General features: G+C 33.3%; 1 protein-coding gene across 1 annotated transcript in view; it reads left to right on the top strand.

Moving 5' to 3' along the window:
- LOC132756133 (extracellular matrix-binding protein ebh-like) overlaps positions 1–19,863 on the top strand; it is a gene marked incomplete at its 5' end in the record, with an annotated part of 41,113 nt that overhangs the window by 13,563 nt on the left and 7,687 nt on the right. The window contains 2 exon segments of the mRNA XM_060747132.1: positions 3,461–10,405; positions 14,472–19,583. Coding sequence (XP_060603115.1) covers positions 3,461–10,405; positions 14,472–19,583 — 12,057 coding nt within the window.

The raw sequence follows: 19,863 nt of genomic DNA, 5'->3' as shown, positions 1-19,863 counted from the left end.
AATAAACTGGAAAGCAAATTGGGACAATGCCGTTTTTAATAAACTTCACGAAATAAACCCATCTCTTGATGTGTGACCATCTCTATCTATGTCAAACCGCCATGATCAACAGTTCTTCTTCGATGCCGAATTGGACACACTAAAATTACCCACTCTTATCTCCTCACAAATGGCAATGCCCCTTTCTGTGTAGCTTGTAATGAAAATTTTACTGTCAAGCATTTTCTTCTTGAATGTCATGATTTTTCACAGACCCATAATAAATTTTATTGGGTAAATTCACTCAAAGAACTCTTCAAAAAACATCATTGATTATTTGAAAGAGATAAACTTGTATTCTAAGATCTAATTGACTCATTTTTATTGTCATTTACAAAGTTTAACATAACATTTTAAGCCTATTATAGCATTCGGCACGATATGGCCAGTTTTGTGTTGACGTGCCGTAAAAATCCAAACAAACAAAAAAAACAAACAAACCTGAGGTCTTCCTCCACCAATAAAGCTACAAAGTCACCATATGAATTATACTGTGTTGGTGAGACTTAAAACACAACAAAAAATTATTTAGAAAATGTGACATTGACCTTCAAGTGACATTGACTTTTGAAATTGCTTTAATTAAGATAATTTTGTTGTTTATTTATTGATTTGATTCATACTATGGCAAAACTTATTACAAAACAGACATATTGAGTTATATAATGTCGACATTGACCATTAAATGTCCTTGACCATCATGGTATAGCTATTGAATTTTATTTAAGTTTGCAGAACTGTTATTAATTGACAGTTTTAATGTATACTTGACGAGACACAAATAACAACATTGATATGTTGAATAATTTAAGTTTGATATTGGCCTGTACATGACCTTGACTTTAAACTATAAAGGTCAAATATAATTAAATAAATTCTTTACAAAAATCTGGAAACAAAGTGATTCATGATTTTTAGCTCACCTGAGCATATGCTCAGGGTGAGCTATTAGGATCACTCTTCGTCCGTCGTCCGTCGTCCGGTGTCCGTCGTCCGTCGTACGTCGTCCGTTGTCCGTTCACACTTTTCAAACGACATCTCCTCTGAAACCATAAGGCAGATCATAATGAAACTTCACAGGGATTTCCTTGTGTGAAGCCTTAAAAAAGTTGTTTTCAAAAGAATTCCATTCCATGCAGAACTCTGGTTGCCATGGCAACCAAAAGAAAAAACTTTAAACATCTTCTTCTAGAAAACCAAAGGGCTAGAGCTTAGATATTTGGTATGAAACATCTTCTAGTGAAGTGTTAACAAGATTGTTCAAATAAAAGCCCTGGGGTCAAAAATTGGCCCCGCCCCAGGGGGGTCATTGATTTTTCCCTATATGCATATAGTAAAACTTAAAAAAATCTTCTTTTAAAGAACAAAAGAGCTAGACCTAAGATATTAAGCATAAAAACATCTTCTAATAAGTGTCTACCAAATTGTTCAAATAAAGCCCCTAGGGTCAAAATTGGCCCCGCCCCAGGGGGTCATTGATTTTCCCTATATGCATATAGTAAAAACTTAAAAAATATCTTCTTTAAAGAACCCAAAGAGCTAGACCCCTAAGAAAGAAATATTAAAGCATGAAACATCTTCTAATGAGTGTCTACCAAGATTGTTCAAATAAAAGCCCTGGGGTCAAAATTGGCCCCGCCCCAGGGGGGTCATTGATTTTTCCTATATGCATATAGTAAAAAACTTAAAAAAAATCTTCTTTTAAAGAACCCAAAGAGCTAGACCTAAGATATTAAGCATGAAACATCTTCTAATGAGTGTCTACCAAGATTGTTCAAATAAAAGCCCTGGGGTCAAAATTGGCCCCGCCCCAGGGGGTCATTGATTTTTCCTTATATGCATATAGTAATAACTTTAAAAAATCATCTTTCTAAAAAACCCAAAGAGCTAGAGCTTAGATATTTGGCATTTAACATGTTCTAATGGATGTCTACCAAGTTTGTTCAAATAAAAGGCTGGGGTCAAAATTGGCCCACCCCAGGGGGTCATTGATTTTCCCTATATGCATATAGTAAAAACTTAAAAAAATCGTCTTTTAAAGAACCAAAAGAGCTAGACCTAAGATATTAAGCATGACATCTTCTAATAAAAGTGTCTACCAAGATTGTTCAAAATAAAAGCCCTGGGGTCAAAATTGGCCCCGCCCCAGGGGGTCATTGATTTTTCCTATATGCATATAGTAAAAACTTTAAAAAAATCTTCTTTTAAAGAAACCCAAAGAGCTAGACCTAAGATATTAAGCATAAAAACATCTTCTAATAAGTGTCTACCAAGATTGTTCAAATAAAAGCCCTGGGGTCAAAATTGGCCCGCCCAGGGGGTCATTGATTTTCCCTATATGCATATTGGTAAAAACTTAAAAAATCTTCTTCTAAAAAACCCAAAGAGCGAGAGCTTAGATATTTGGCGTAAAACATGTTCTTATGGATGTCTACCAAGTTGTTCAAATAAAAGCCCTGGGGTCAAAATTGGCCCTGTCCCAGGGGTTATTGATTTTCCCTATATGCATATAGTAAAAACTTAAAAAAAATTCTTCTCTAAAGAACCCAAAGAGCTAGAGCTAAGATATTAAGCATGAAACATCTTCTTATCAGTGTCTTACCAAGTTTGTTCAAATAAAAGCCCCTGGGTCAAAATTGGCCCTGCCCCAGGGGTCATTGATTTTCCCTATATGCATATAGTAAAAAACTTTAAAAAAAAATTCTTTTAAAAAAGAACCCAAAGAGCTAGACCTAAGATATTTAGCATGAAACATGTTCTAATGGGTGTCTACCAAATTTGTTCAAATAAAAGCCCTGGGGTCAAAATTGGCCCTGTCCCAGGGGTTATTGATTTTCCCTATATACATAGAGTAAAAAGTTAAAAATCTTCTATTAAAGAACCAAAAGAGCTGAGCTAAGATATTTAGGGCATGAAACATGTTCTAATGGATGTTTACCAAGTTTGTTCAAATAAAAGCCCTTGGGTCAAAATTGGCCCCTGCAGGGAGAGGGGGGGGGGCAAAAGTCATTGTTATTCATTATTTGTGTATAGTAAAAACTTAACATCATGAAATATCTTCTAATGGGTGTCTTCCAAGTTTGTTGAAATAAATGCCCTTTGGTTTAAACAGGCCCGGCCCTGGGGGCCTATGTTCAGGTGAGCGACCCCAGGGCCATCATGGCCCTCTTGTTTCTTTTATAACATTTACTACAATGCTCTCTCTCTGATATGTTTGCTTCTAGAAGTAAGAAAAGTGGCCTAGGCTGTGTGTTTTCTAAAATGAATGTCTTGCGTGTTCACAACTCACTCTTAAAGTTAATCATACAAATTTGTTATAAACATGAGAGATACAGTTTTGAAAAAGGATAGTTAAAAAAATGTATGATATATCACTTTAGTTTTTTTATAAGTTATATAATAGATGCATTTATAATTGCAGGAAGCATTAGATAAGCAGAATACCCAATTGGAGGAAGAGAAGGAAAGGATGTCACTTCTTGAGACAAAATTGGCAGAAGCGGAAAACAAAATACGTGTAAGTGAAGATCAACTTTCAAATTTAACCAAAGATAAAGAATTAATTTCCAGGAAAAATGAAGATATATTGGCAAAGTTAAGAAATGCAACTGAACAGCTTGATGACCTAAATAAGACTAAAGAATCTCTTGAAGACCTTAACCAGAAAATGAAATTAGATCTGGAAGCTTTAAAGACCAACATTACGTTTGATAAACAGCTTGAGGATGAAAATACAAATTTAAAGATACAGTTAGATGTTGTTTGTGATCAAATAAAGGAGGCAAATGACAGTAAAGCATCATTAGAAGCAGCTCATACAAAAATTACAGGTTCTGTTGAAGTTTATATCAAAGAAATAAATAAACTGAAATCTGAACTAGCTGAATTTCAGTCAGATAAAAATTTAGTGCAGGAAGCAAAAGAACAAATAGAGGAAAAACTGGAAAAATTGCAATATGAAAAAGATGATATTCAGAGAGCCTTAGATGCATCAAATCTTGAAAATAACAGATTTGTCCATGAAATAAGTCAACTTAAATCAAAACTTGAAGAAATGTCTAAATTAATGGAAGAAAAGGAAAAGCAAGTGAATGATTATGAGGTGAAAATAAAGTCAACAGAGAAGACACTTGAGCTTTCTGAGGTAAGGGTAAGTGAGCTTGGTCTTTCATTAGAGGAGAAAGAAAATGAAGTTAAAAGACTGGAAACTTCAATTGAAGACTTGACTTCTCAAAGTACTTGGTTAGAAAGTCAAATGGAAAAGCTATCAGAAAATCTGAAAGGTGCAGATGTAGGTATGGATTCAGAAACTTTTGAAGTACATGTAGTTGAAAAATCAGTTCATTCTGAGGATACCTTAGAACAAGATAATAGTTTTCCTGAAGATATTAAAAATGATTCTGAATGTGAAGTTTTGTCTTTGAAAGAGGAACTTGTGGCAAAAGATGTTATTATAGCAGACTTACAAAGCAGATTGTGTGAAATGTTTGATAGTGGAGAATCAGACTTTAAAGATTACTGTGATCAGCTAGAAGCAGATAAAAAGCAATTGCAACAAAAACTTACTTCAAATCAAAAACTTTTGAAGAAAAAAGAAGCTAAAATATTATCCTTGTTGAAAAAGATTGAGGAATTACAAAAGAGATCTAATATTCCAATGCCATCAGACATTATTGAATCCTCAACAAGTCAAACTCTTTCTGCAGTTGAATGTCCAGACAGTAAAGACGAGACAGCACTAGAGTACTTACAACATGTTGGAGAAAATGCTAATTTAACAGACTCATTTATAGATCAGATCATTCCTAAAGAAACCTCTAGTCTGAATTCCTCTTTTTCATCAATTTCTTCAGAGAAAGACACAAGTGTAGATATTCAAGATTTATCAGAGAAAGTAAAAGTTCTTACGGAGGAAAGGAATAAATTCAAAGCTGACAATAAAAAGCTTTTGAAAATTGGGAAGGGAAAAGATGCAAAATTAAAGATAATGAATGAAAATTTTGAGCAACTCAGAAAAGAACGTGATGATTTACTAGCTGAAAGAGATACTTTAGATAATAAAGTGCAGGATTTGAGTACTAATTTCATCAGTGACTTTAATAATTCGAACACTGTCCAGCTTGAAGTTCGTGTTATAGAACTTGAAAGTCTCTGTCAGAGTAAAGAGAGGGAGATTGAGCGACTCAACAACATACTTCAGGAGAAAAGTGAATCTCTTGCTGGAAATAAGAGTGTGCTGGAGATTAATGTTTTAAGTAAGGAAAATGAAAAACTAAAGGTGGAAGCAGCCAAACTTCATATGATTGACAAAGGCAAAACAGCTAAAATAAATCAAATTAGTCATAGTTTTGAAGAAATTATTGAGCGAAAAAATGCAGAAATTGAAGAAAGGCTTTCAAAAATCAAAGAAATTGAAGAATCATTAGCTGAAGAGCAGAATATAGTTGATAAATTGAAAAATGAAAAGGAAAAGCTTCATGCAGATTATATGAAATTGCAAAAAGTAAATAGAGGCAAAGAAGCCAAATTAAAGAAAATGGAAGAAATACTTGTAGAAAAAGACAATGCAATCGCCAGTAAAGATGATGAAAACAATAATTTACATCTTCAGTTAGAACAGCTTAATAGGATAATAGAAACATTAAATGAAGAAGAAAATAAATTGAAAAATGAAATGTCTTCTGTAGAACAAAGTCTTCAACAATGGGAGGAAAGATATGAAACAATGAAGAAAAAAGTGCAAGAGTTAGAAGAAGTTATTTCGCAAAAAGACATGTCAATTCAAGACCTGAAAGGTAATGAATCCCTTGTAAAGCAATTAATGGAAGAAAAAATAATTTTAGAGTTTGAATTAGATTGTGCTAAAGATGAACTTAGTAAAGTTAAGAGCAGCTTTGATGAAGAGGAATTAAAATTGAAAGGAATAAGTGAAGATGTTGATAATATTGTTCAAGAAAAAGAAGCAAAAATGCATGAAGTCAGAAAGCTTAGTGATAGTTTTCAACCGTCGGATGATACACCTGATGGAAGTGGTGATAAAGAATCACAAAAGTCGTCAATGTCATCTGATGAAATGTTTAAAAAACTTGCAAATCTTAGTCATGAAAACAAAAAGCTAACACAGGAAAAGACCAAACTCCAGAAGTTGAGCAAAGGCAAGGAAGCCAAATTAAAAAAGGTTGAAGAGTACATTAAAGAGCAAGAGAAGGTTTTGTCGGAAAAAGACACTGATATTTTAATACTGCAGGAAAATGTCAAGGAGTTAGAGAGCAAAATGGTATTGCTAGAAGATGTTGAGCAAGATCTTCGATTCAAGCTTGACAATGCTATTGCTGATGTTGATGAATGGCGGGACCATTGTCATGACATAGAAGATAGACTTGATGCAGCTGATGAAGCCATTGACAGGAAAAATGATGATTTAGATAGACTTGAAGATAACCTTGCTGCAAGTAGAGAAGAAATTGAGAATCTATGCATTGAAAGAGATGAAATGGAAAGGCAAAGGGACAGTTTAATGTTAGAACTTGATAAGATGAAAGCCACCCTTGAGGTTAAAGAAACTGAAATTTCTCATTTGAAGGAACAATTACAATCTGTTATAACAGAAAAGGAAGAACACCGTGCAGAAATAAAGAAATTGCATTTAGTTGGAAAAGGCAAAGATGCTAAAATCAAAAAGTTGGAAGCTACATTTAGTTCACATGAAAATTTAATAGATGATAATGCTGCTCACGTTTCACATTTACAAAGCCAGATGCAAACTCTTAATCAAAGTTTGGAAGACAGTGAAAGACAGAAGCATGTTTTAGATAATGAGTTACAATCAGAAATGTTGTCTAAAAGAGAAATAGAAGAACATTGTGTACTCTTACAGCAGCAGTTAGATAACCTTAAATTACAAATGCAGGAAAAGGACTTACATTTTCAAACATTAGAAGAGAGACTTAAAGATGACGTGCATAAATTGGAAGATGATATATCTGAATTACATTCCTTGTCTCAAGGCAAAGAAGTCCAGTTATCTAACATAAGAAGTGAGAAAGATGAGGTGATTGACAAGCAGCAGACTGAAAATTCGAAATTAAATGAAGAACTGAATGAATTAAGATCAGTTGCTGATAAATTTAAGAAAGATTTAACAGAAAGCAATGAAAGCTTAAATCAGATCAGGGAAATTTCTATAGCATGGGAGAATAGGTGTAGAGAATTTGAAACGGCTTATGAAGCAAATCAGAGTATGCTGCAAGAGAAGGAAAATGAATCTCGGTACTTAAAAGCTGAATTAGAATCTCTCAGAGATAAGATTCTTAATTTAGAGGAAACTTCAACAAAAGTTGAATTGGAACAAGAAGCTAGAGAAAAACAAGCTTTTGAGACAGCAACACTGCTTGAGTCATTACAAAGCTATGAGACTGAGGTTTCTAGTATGAAACAATTACTTGCTGAGAAAGATGAAGTATGTCAAACACTTCAACAGAAATGTCAAGCATTTGAAAAACAATTCAAAGAAAATATGAGCATAATACAAGACACAGAGGAATCTTTAGCATCTTTAAGAAAGAAATATGCAGAAGCACACCAAAATATTGAAGAACTTAAAACACAGTTATCAGATAAAGAGGGAGAACTTAATAATATTTTGGAGAACTCAAAATCCAGTGAGCAAGTTAATGAAAAATACAACTCAGAGTTGGCAAAATTGCATGAGATGTGTAAAGAGAAAGATAATGAAATAGCTGAATTATCAAATAAACTCCAAGAAAAGAATAAACATGTTTCTGAAGTTGAAAATAATCGTGATGACTTAATATCATCAAGCAATTCAGAGATAGCCAAGTTGAAAGAAATTTGCGAAGAGAGGGAATCAGAAATAAGCAACCTTAAATTAACGCTTGAAGAAACAATAGCATCTAATGCTTCAACAATTGAGGCTTATGAGAAGCAGTCAGAGCAGATCAATGCTCAGCTTGAACAACTTTACAATGAAAAGAGTGTTTCAAATCAGCAATTGACTTGGTTTAACCAATATCATAATGATACACAATCAAGGTTACCTGTTCTAGAACAAGAAGTTTTAAATTTACAGGCAGAATTGAACAAAAAAGAAGAAATCCTCTCTAACAATCAACAGTGCTTGTCAGAATTTGAAAGGAATGTATCAGAGGCTCAGCACAGAGAACAAAATCTATCATCAGAAGTTGAAAAGTTACAAAATATTATAGAAGAAAAGGACCTGAAAATGAAACAGGTAACTGATGAAATATCAGATCTTACCTCTGCAAAAAATGATTTGTTCCAAGAAATGACCAAAGCACAGGTGTTAGCGCAAGAGACTGAAAGCCAAAACCAAGAAAAAATTCAGAAAATGAATGTACAAATCATAAATCTATCAGAGTTAAATGAAGAGCTGAAGTCAACAATTTCATCGCTAGAAAATGACATACAGGAACTAAAATCTCAAAGAGCAAATGCAGAGCAGCCTATTGCAGTTAAGGAAGCACCTTTCATTGTTGAAGAAATTGCTAGAACTGCTTGTCAGGTACAAGGTGCTGCTATAAGTAACTTAAATGCAACTGAAGCTGACAATGTCCAAGCTGTTAATGAAACATCAATTGAATCACAGATTTTACAGCCTTTCCCAGTTGAAGTAATTGAGAAAGATGTTACACTATCACAGGAAAAGCTGCCAAAGGAAGTTGATTTATCTGCTGAAGTGAAAAAATTAAAGAAATTATGTAAAGGAAAAGATGCTAAGATTAAGAAATTAGAAGAAAGACTGCAAACAAATCAATCAGTGGAAGAAATAGAAAAGGCAGAGAGTCAAAATGTTGCATTTAATGTAAAAGTACAACAGTTAGAAACAACTTTGATTGAAACTCAACAAGATCGTGAAAGATATATATTAGAAGTTGATGAGTTAAAGAACAGTTGCCAGATGTTGAAAGAAGAACTAGAGAGTGCAAGGAACGTTCCAATCTCTTTAGAAGAATCTTACAGAAATGAAGTTTCTGAACTCCGTGAACATCTTCAAACTTTGCAGAACAAGCTTGTAGATGGGAGATCTGAAGTTGAACAGTTGAATAATGCACTAGTAAATTACAAATCAGCTTTTGAAAATCTTAAAGAACAAGCTTTTGATACAGAAGAAAATTTAAAATTAACAGTTCGAACATTGCAAGATGAAGTTAGTCACATGCAATATACAAACTCTGAATTAAGTGAAAAATATAAAGTGCTTCTTCATCAAAACACAGAGTCGGAAAATATTATGAAAGCAAAGGACGAAGAGTTGCATAACATTAAACAAATAATGAAAGAAAAAATGATAGAAGTTGATGACTTAAATAAGACAAATGCAGTTCTTCAACAGTCAGGACAGGGAGCAGAATCGGAAAAGCAAAGATTTGAAGAATTACTTAAGAATGAGAAAGAAGAGATCCAATCATTGTATGAGCAAATGAACCAACTTGTCTCAGAGAAACTTGATCTAGAAATGAATCTTGAACAGAAAGAAAGAGACTTAAGAAAAGCTGCTGATGAACTAAGACAATTTGCGGCTGATAGAGACAAATTGGATGAGATTATTGAAAGAAGTGAATCATTGCAAATAGAAGTTGATACATATAAAAGAGATTTGACCGAGCTTCGTCATAGACTGCAGCAAAAGGAAGAATATAGCCATAAACTGGAATTGGAGTCAAATGAGCTTGAGCAGGAAAAGACCTACTTAAGAGAAGAACTAGAACAAACTAAAGACTCTGTAAGGTCATTAGATGAGTCTATGAAATCAATTGAAGACAAATTAGAATCAAATGAAGATAATGCTGAAATAATGGCAAGAGAACTGGAGTCTAAAAGGGAAGCTTGTACAAAACTTAAAGATATGTGTGAGGAGAAAGACCAATTGATATCATCTTTAAAAGAAACTGTAAATAACATGTCTGGTGAAGTTTCACAATATAAGAAACAGTGTACAAATTTGCAAGAGGAGCTTTCATTGTACAAGGATCAGCTTCATGCTCAGCAACAAGCCACAGAAGAAATGTATTCTGAAAGATTTAAAGACTTTGAAAGACAAATTTCAATATTAGAAGAAGAACGAGCTTCATCAGTGAAAGTGTACACAGAGAATATTGCTTTGAAAGATGAAGTCATAAATGAAAAGGTTAATGAGATAGAAGTGCTTAATAAAACTATTGCACATTTACAAACTACAGATCTGGAAAAACCAGTAAGTTTAGAGGTAAATGAAATGCTTACTGCTTCATCAGCACCGAAGTTAGAACAAAGTATGCCAGACTCTGTGGAAATGGACAGTGAGACACCAGGAAAAGACACTGGTCAGAAAGCAGCTTATGTCAAGGTACATCAGTGCATATTGCATGTTGCATATAGATTAACTTGTGTAATCATGTAGTGTATTATAATAATCAGAGCATTTTGCATGTTGTTTTGTAATTGTATCTATGTGATTGATTTACTAATATTGTTTATGTAAGCTGCTAGATACTGCTATGTTTATATTAGTCTTGTTTATTGCATGTGAAATGTTATACTACTCTCACTTTGCAAGTGGTCTAGCATGTTGGCTTGTCGTTCTTTTGGCAGTGTGACTTGCATTTTGTGAAGCATTTTTTCATTTTGAAGTATGCTGTTTTTAATTTGGACTGGAAAATTAGTTTTCTTTATCTCCATGCTTCTACAGTCGCTATTTAGGAAAAAGAAACAAGTTAGACTTTTGGCAATAAAATACATTCATTTTTAGCGCAACATTTTTCAAAGGAATAAATGGATTATCTTCATTTCACAGGATTGTTCAATAAAAGTAAAAGAGCCACAGCCGGGTGGGGGCAAGGCCAGACTTTTTTTGACTTTTTCTAAAAGCAAACAAATTTACAGTTTAAATAAATCTTTAAAAAGAAAATTAAAGAAAAAGAATTAAGTTTTTCCTTTTATTATTTTCTTTAAATAGGTCTGTCTAGTCACACTTGTTGTTTGTCCAAGTATGAATCACTTTCATAAATAAATGTCAAAGTTATGAAAATATAAGCAATATTCAATCATCTGACCTTGACTGTCAAGGTCTTTTATATCTAAATTATTCAACATGTCCATTTGGTCACAAGTGTTGTATGAATCAAATCCATACATAAATAACAAAATTATGGCAACAAAATTCAATAACTTGACTTAACGTTCAATGTCAATTAAAGGTCAAGGTCAGCTCAATCTCTTAAGAAGGTCTTGTCCAAAAGGTTGTTTTGTTCGAGTATGAAGATAATCAATTGATTAATTACCAATTTCTTTGAAAAAAGTTGCGCTAAAATGAATGTGCTGGTGAATGCACTATAGGAAATAAAGGATAAATGCCCTATTTCATACATTATCTGAAAATGTCTAGTATTGTTTATTAATTGGTCATATCTGCCCCGGTGAATTAATTTTTTAAGGAGAATAATTCTGGAAATATTTATGCTAGTCTAATGAACCTTGGCATATATGATGAGATTGAAAATAAGGAATATTTATTTGAAGTTTGAAGTAGAATGGCGAAGTGAGTGTAATAGTCTTAATTAGTTCATGTATTGTATTCAAGACAATTGATAAGTCATACCATCACATGATTAATTGTTAAAATACCGATAATTGTAAACCACATTTACTGTTCATTTGGTACAAATGTTCACCATAATGGGGTGGTGTGTCACACAAAAAATCCAGGTCTGCTGCTTAAAGGTCAAGGTCACACTTTAGGGTCATCGCAAAACATGTGTACGGAGCATAACTTCTACATGCATGGTGGAATTTAATATAACTTTGGACAAATATTCTCCATAGAGAGGTGGAGTGTCGCGCGAAAAATTCAGGTATCTGTGGGAAAGGTCAAGGCCACACTTAGTGGTCAAATAACAAAAAAATTCATTTGCGAGTACAACTTTACATACATGGATGGATTTTAATATCACTTAGCACAAATGTTTTCCATGTTGACTTGAGTTGCCTCAAGTAAAATGAAGGTCAATGTCACAAGAGGTCCAATAAAAATATTGAAATTTTGTCCGGTCAATTTCTTGCTCATTCTTTGAAGGATTACAAAATAATTTGGTACAAATGTTCACTATGATGGAGGGGTGTTGCACACAAAATCCAGGTTCACTGCCAAAAGGTCAAGGTCACACTTAGAGGTCAGCACAAAAGCCGTGTACGGAGTGTAACTTCTACATGGGTGGAGGGATTTTAATACAACTTGGGGCAAATATTCTCTATAGTGAGGCGGAGAATCGCGCAAAAAATGCAGGTGTCTATGGAACGTTGAAGGTCACAGGGGTCACAGGTCAAATAAAAAATAAAACATTCATTTAGGAGTAGAACTTCTAAATACATGGATGGATTTTAATATAACTTAAAATGTTTTCCATGGGTAGTTGAGATGTCTTGGGCAAAATGAAGGTCAAGGGCACAAGAGGCCAAATAAAAATGTCAAAATTTGTTTCTCCCCACTGTATCTTGCTTATGCTTTGAAATATTATGCTTAGTGGTCAGAGGACTTTTGTGGAGCCCGCTTGCGCTGAGCTCGACAGTTGTCAAAATTGCTGTTTTGTGTTTGTGTGTGCATCCAATCTTGTCCATGCCAGAACTTCTTTGTGCATGGTTGAATTTTCAAATAGCATGAATTGAGTTATTTTAAGACACAAATTTTCATCATGAGACTTTGTTTCATGCACATGAACCAGGTCACCGGGTCAGAAGTCAAGGTCACCTTAGATGATGCAATGTCAAGATTTTGCCTTGTGTTGGGCACATCTTACCTAAGTATACATCTTTCTCCATGATCTGAAGTTTATAGGTTCAGGTTTGAATAAGAAGTGGGCTCGACATTCTGCCCGTTGGCATGTCTTGTTTAATTTTTTGAGATTTTGCTTCCCCACACAACCTTTCCATATAGAGAATGTAATTGTTGATCGAGGAGTTTGTTGCTAGACTTAGTATATATATAACAGGAACACAGGTTATGCTAACAATCTAACTTTATATAATAAGTAACCTTAGAACTAATCATGTATTGTATTCTAGATTTCTCACCACTATGTGAAACTCACAGTTTTACTTTGTAGGCTATTTATTTTTATGTAATGAGTTTTGTACTCTAAAATGCGCAAAAGTTTTAAGGTCATTTTGAGTCAAGCAATAGGACAAATAAGATATTAAAAACTATCATTAACCCACCATTAGATGGTGCAGCAAATGATTTTTAGTGGCATTTTAATGGAAGACAAAATATTTCTATGTCAAGTGTTGTTTTTTTTCCAGCTGAAAATGTTTTAGTTTGTATAACTCAGAAATGGAATTCTGAAATGGAAAAATAAGTTCATAACAAAAAGGAAATTGAAAATAAATAATGTTATAAATATGAAAGACTTAGACCATTCTTAGACTAGCTGTAGTTACTGACTTCTTCTAAACATGAACACATCTCATTCTATCTTGATTAATTGATTGATTGAAAAACATTTTGGTGAAGATTTTTATTGCAAGTTAAAGAAAACTCCAAAACCACTGGGAACTTAAAAAATTATAGGTAATTTGCCAGGACCCAGAATTTAGCTTGGATTTTAACTTAATTATTCACTTCATTATTTCCCTTTGTGAATTTTATCCCAGCTTTTGTTTCATTGTTACTAGAAAACATTCAAGTGTAGTATGTGTCTGCAGCCTGATTTTTGGTTTAGCACAAGTTATAAAAAAAATTCCAACAAATTACAGCTTTGCTTGAAAATGTGCTAAATGGCTACACAGTTTTCCAAATTTTACCTTTTATGTAATTATAATTATTTGCATAAATTATACACATGTGTTTGTAGTTGAGTTTACCAAGAAATTCACAATGAAAAAAATATTTGATGATTATAATGGATATTTTATTTATTTGTTTGTCTTTTGTATTGATTTTACATTTTTTTGTCATATCTTGGTGGTCCACCTAACTGGCTTTCTTGCATCATTAACCAGTAGTTACTTATTTCTCTGCACATAACACACTAGTGATCCCGTATGATTTCTATATGATTGGTGAGACAAATGACCATAAAATTCAATGACTTATATGCCTTGCCTGAGGGTCGAACAAGCTACCTCTAGTTAACAGATCTGATGCTCTCACTATTGAGCTAAGCTAGAGGATTTTTTTTATGATTTTATATGATGTGCATGCATAAAAGAGGATTGTTTTACAAAGTTATTGATATTGAAAGTCTTTCATATCAAATATATTCATAAAAATACCAAAAATGTTTGTTACTTTAGCTATTTTAATATTGATATCAAGTATATTTATGTAAAATTAAAAGCAAAATGTAGTATAATATATCTTTAGACTATTTCAATGATTTTGTTATGCTAGAGTTATAATGGCTTTTTTATCTTTGCAGGAATTTGCTGTTCAGGAAGTTGAAAAAGGCACAGAAGAGTTAAAACCACTCCAGGAGGAAATTAATGCATATAAAACAACCAATGCTGAATTGACCATGAAACTCTCAGAACTGGAACACGCCCTTGCAGAAGCTAAGCATAAGTTAAGTCAGAAAGATGAGAAGGTTGCCTTCTTGTTGGAGAACATGCAAGAAATGGAAGAGAGACTTACACAGCTCTCGTCAGAGGACCAAACTGCTGAAAGTGATGATAACTCAGGAAAACTGGCTCTTCAAGCAGAGATTGAAGAACTGAAAAAGTCAGTTTCCGAAAAAGAATTAAAGTTTACTAAAGCTTTGGCTACAGCAAAGAAGATCAAATTACAGTTGAATCAAACCAGGTCTGAATTAGAAAAAGTTAAAACTGAGAAAGAAACTCTCGAGAAGGATTATGCTGAAAGTAAGAACACTGCTGATAGCAGAGATATTCAAAATGAAGTTGCAAAAGAACAATTGGTTGCTAATGGGGAAACAGAACAGGTAAAGGAATCCAAAGAGGAAGCAGAGAAAACTCTAAAGATTATCCAGGATTTACAGTCTCAATGCCAGACGTATGCAGAATTTTCTCAACAATTGCAAGAACAGATACAAAGTCTCACTGAAACACAGCACACATCAGAGAAGACTGTAAAACAAATGGAGGATAACTTTGCTGAGCTTAATAGAGAGAAAGAGTTATTGAAGAAAAATTTAAAGGAAAAAGAAGAGATTCTTAGTCAAATTGGACACGAAACAGAAGAGCTGAGACAGACAGTCAAGCACAGTAGCTCCATGTTAGAAGAAAAAGGTCAGATGAATGAATTATTGCAAAATGAAATTAAATCAATTACAGAATCATTTAACAGTTACAGAAACTCGGTCACTGCTAACCCAAGTGAGGAATTAACACAAAGGCTGTCAGAAACTGAAAGTCATCTACGGGAAAGTAAAGACCAGATGGAAAAGCTCAATGTAGAGATTCAGAAAAAGGACGGTGAAATCAATGAAATGAGACAGCAGTTTGATGAACTATTGGAACAAAATTCATCATATGAAAACACAATACAGATGCTTCAAACAGAACTTAAATCTAACATAGAACTTAGAGATCAGTACAAACAAAATCTTGAAGATAACGAAAATCAGAAAGCAGAAATTCTGATAGAGATACAGAGAAAATACGAAGCTCTAGAAGCTGAATATGCAGAGCAGAAGAAAATTTTAGCTAAGATGGATGAGGAGATTATTTCTAGAGATAATGAATTAAAACAACATAAAACTACTGCTGAAGAAATAGAAGGTCTAAGAACAGTTCTGTCAGAGAAAGATAACAAACTAGATCAGTTAGCACAAAATATTCAAGATTTGAATGACTTAAATCAAGACCAGGAATTTATGAACAATAAATTGGAAACAGAGCTAACCAGTCAGAAAGAAATGACAGAACGTTTGAACACAGATTTACTGACAAAACTGTCTGAAATAGAAGAGTTTAGAGCAGCTGTAAATACTCTTGAAAAAGAAAAAGAGGAAAGAACTGAATTGTTTAAATCATTACAGAGTGATCTACTGAATTCAGCAACAGAATTAGATCAGTGTAAATCAATTTTATCTCAAAGGGAAGATGAAATATTGGAATTGAAAAGACATTCATCAGAATTTGAAGATGCAGGTGAAAAACTTGCTTCATTGACAGGGCAACTTCAAACTCTTGAAAACCAAGTCACCACTAAAGACAGTGAACTTCAGTCAAAGGATAATGAACTGAAAAAGTTAAATGAAACAGTTACAGAATTAAGATCCGATGTAACCCAACATGAAAATATGCTTAGTGAGAGAAATGATGCTCTCTCTGAGAATGTAAAGATGCGAGAAAGTGTGGCATCTTTGCTAGCTAATGAAGCTATTTTAAAAGGATGTATCGAAATGAAAGATAATGAAATTAAAGATTTACATACTGACAGATCAGAGTTGCAGTTGAAATATTCAAATCAATGTGAGGAATTAAATCAATTTAGAGAAGCTATGTCATCTATTGAGAAAGAATTATCTGATAAAAATGATAAACTTGAAGAATTACAGTTAGAAAAAGAAAATTGTAACATGAAACAAACAGAGAAAATGGATTTACAGAGTGAGACATCAGAAGATGTTGCATCTCTTCAGCTTCAAAATGCACAACTCATTCAAACAAATCAGGAATTGTTGTCACAGCTTGAAGATATTCAAGAATCGTTTGAAAATTTAAAACAAGAAAAGCAGAGTCTGTTTGATGATTTGAGTGAATTGCAAGATGAAAATGAATCTCTTAAACTGAATTTTGAGAAGTATGAAACAGAAAAGAATGAGTCTGTGGCTACCAATAATGCTGAAATTGATGGAAAATTATCAGAGCTTTCTTTGACCTTGGTAAACTTACAGAAAGAAAAAGATGAACTTAACCTGCAACTTGAGGCTCTAAAATCTATGAATTCTGAAATGCGAGAAAGTTTATCTGCTGTTACAAATGAAATGACAGATACCAAGAATCTTTTTGATGAATTGAAATCTGAACATGACTTGGTTCAGAATAAGTTTCAGATCTTAAATATTGATTATAGTAAATTGGCTGAAGAAAATACCACTCTTGTTGAGCGCTTAAGAATATTGGAGAGTATGGATCATAATAGGACAGATTTAAGAGAGCATAGTGATAATGCCTGGGAAGAAGGTGTAACTGTTCGAGAAGAAATCCATAGGCAGTCTGCCTCAACACAAAGTTTACAGCCTATTGCACAGGCTACACCAGTTCTTCCAGATCAAGAGGCCATGGTTTCAGAATCAATTGACAGTTTACAGGTTGCTCCAGAAGCACAGAACATTGATGTTGCTGGATCACAGGTTGATCATCTAAAGAGAGAAATAGATGCTTTGCAGGCAAAGCTTCGTGAGGCTGATCAGGAGAGAGAGATAAATAAACAGTCACATGATACATTACAAGCCAAATTCGAAAAACTACTATCAAAATTGAAAACATTCAAAGAAAGAAATGATAATCACCAAGCTGAAATTGCTGAATTAAAGCAACAAAGTTCGGCAAGTGAAAGAGCTTTGAAATCTGAAAATGATCACCTTAAACACAAATATGATATTTTGCAAAATCAGCTCGGTGATTTTGAGAAAGAAAACAATGAAATGGTGGAAGCAAATCAGCAGGTGCAAATGTTGAATCAGGGATTGAAGAAAGAAAAAGAAAGTTTAGAAACAAAGTTACAGGATTTACAAAACACTGTTGATGAAGCAGCTAAAGAGAAAATTAAGTTATTGCAAGATTGTCAAAATATAAAAAGTGAAACAGATAAACATATAAGCAAACTGAAAATGGAAAATATACAAGCACAGAATAGAAACATAGAGTTGCTGGAGGAAATAGATAGTTTACAATCATCATTGGATGAAGCTAATGATTCTATTGAAAATTTAACATCAGAAAAGGAAGGACTGGAAGAGCAAATTGAAAATCTTGTTTCCCAGATGTTTGGAGATAAAACTAAATCAACGGAACAAGATCATGTTGTGTCAGATTTGAAACAAAAATTTCAACAATCTGAGTTACTTGTTGAAGAAATTAAACACAGGGAAGAAATTGCAGAACGTAAACTTGTTGATTTTAAAGAGCAATATCAAATGTTAGAAAAAGATAATGAGCACTTCCAGACTCTCGTTCAGAAAGCAACAAGCACCAATAATGATCTAAAACAGGAAAACATAAGACAGAAAATGAAAATAGAGAAACTAGAAATTGAGATGCAAGAAAGTCAAAACAGCTTGAAGAAAATTCAAAATTTGGAAAAGGAGATTGCTGAAGCTGAAACAGAGAAGGGTTATTTAGAGGAGGAAATGGATGGTCTGCGTGAAGATATGATTCAAGCTAAGAAGGAAATGACAGATGCTGTTACAGAGAGAAATAAAGTGATAGAAAATATGAATGCGTTGCAATCTGAATTTGAATCACAGAAAAATGAAATTGAGAGTTTGAAATGGAAATTAGATGAGATGAGTGCATTTGAAGAAGAATTAGAGGCATTGAGGAAAGAAAAGGATGAAAAAGAGAAAGACTTTCAAAATGAGTTACTGAAAACAAAGTCATTTGTAGATGATCTTAATGTTGAAATACGAGATAAGGAAAACACAATTGAAAAATTAGAAACAGAAAATAAATTATTGAATGATGAACTTCAAACTGAAAAGAGGGAAAGAGAAATCCTACAAAAGAATCATAAAGATCTTGAGAATGAAATACTTAAATCTAAATCAATAATTGATGATTTAAATACTGAAATTAAACAAATTAAAGATAATACAGTAGTGTTAGAATCAAAAACTAAGATGTTAGATGAGGTAGACTCAAGGCTTCAGAAATCTGTCTCAGAAATACAAGAAAAAGAATCTGTTATGGATGATTTAAAGCAGCAAATTGATCTTCAACAGAATGCTGCTATTGATAGGATTAATGTTTTACAAGAAAGTCTTAAAAATGTGAAATCTGAACTTGAGAGTACAAAAGTTGATAATGCTGCATTAAAGAAGCAAGCTGACAAGAATAATAAACAACTACAAAAATTTGAACTATTAAAGGAAGAATATGAATCTTTAAATGATGAATACAACAAAGTTATAACTGACAATAGTGGTCTTGCCAAACAGATTGAAGAACTCCATTCCAAGTTGAAAGAATATTCAATTAAAAACCAAGACCTAGAGGACCATGAGAAAGACCATCTACAGAAGTCTAAGAATGTTTTATCAAACCGGATAGAACAGCTTGAGACAGAATGTGCGAACTTGAGGCATCAGTGTTCCGAGCTGACAGACAGTAAGACCAATCTAGAACACTCCATACAACATATACAGTTTGAAAGAGACTCATTAAAAGCTCATCAAGATGCATTAGGAGCTGATAACCAGTCTGCACATTTCCACAGTGACTACTCTAAGCTGCAACAACAGTTCTCTGCTGCAATGCAACAGAAGAACAAGCTTCAGACAGAGTTGAACATGGCGAGGAAAAGCTTGGCACAGAGAGATGCAAGATGTCAACAGTTGGCCTCACAGGTATGTGATAAGTCAAATATTTATTATTTAATAATAGTAAACATTTTGAAAATTTTAACCTTCACAAAGTTGTTGGTTTGACATAGTGTCTGTCATTGTTTTGGAAATAATGCTTTTACAGTTCTCAACTTTTGTGTTTTAATTTGCCATATGAGCAATAATTAAATCAAAACACATAATTATATCATTGTTGCTGTGACAGTTATGTTACATCTAACAATTTCCACACCTTGTTTTACTTTATAATTTTAAAACCTTCTTAGTTGCTGTGAGGTAAGAA

The sequence above is a fragment of the Ruditapes philippinarum genome, unplaced genomic scaffold (genome assembly GCF_026571515.1).
Source record: "Ruditapes philippinarum isolate M1 unplaced genomic scaffold, ASM2657151v2 ctg2407_1_1_1_1, whole genome shotgun sequence".
Taxonomy (NCBI): Eukaryota; Metazoa; Mollusca; class Bivalvia; order Venerida; family Veneridae; genus Ruditapes; species Ruditapes philippinarum.
Note: the sequence above shows the minus strand (reverse complement) of the source record. Positions and strands in the feature narration are given on the sequence as shown.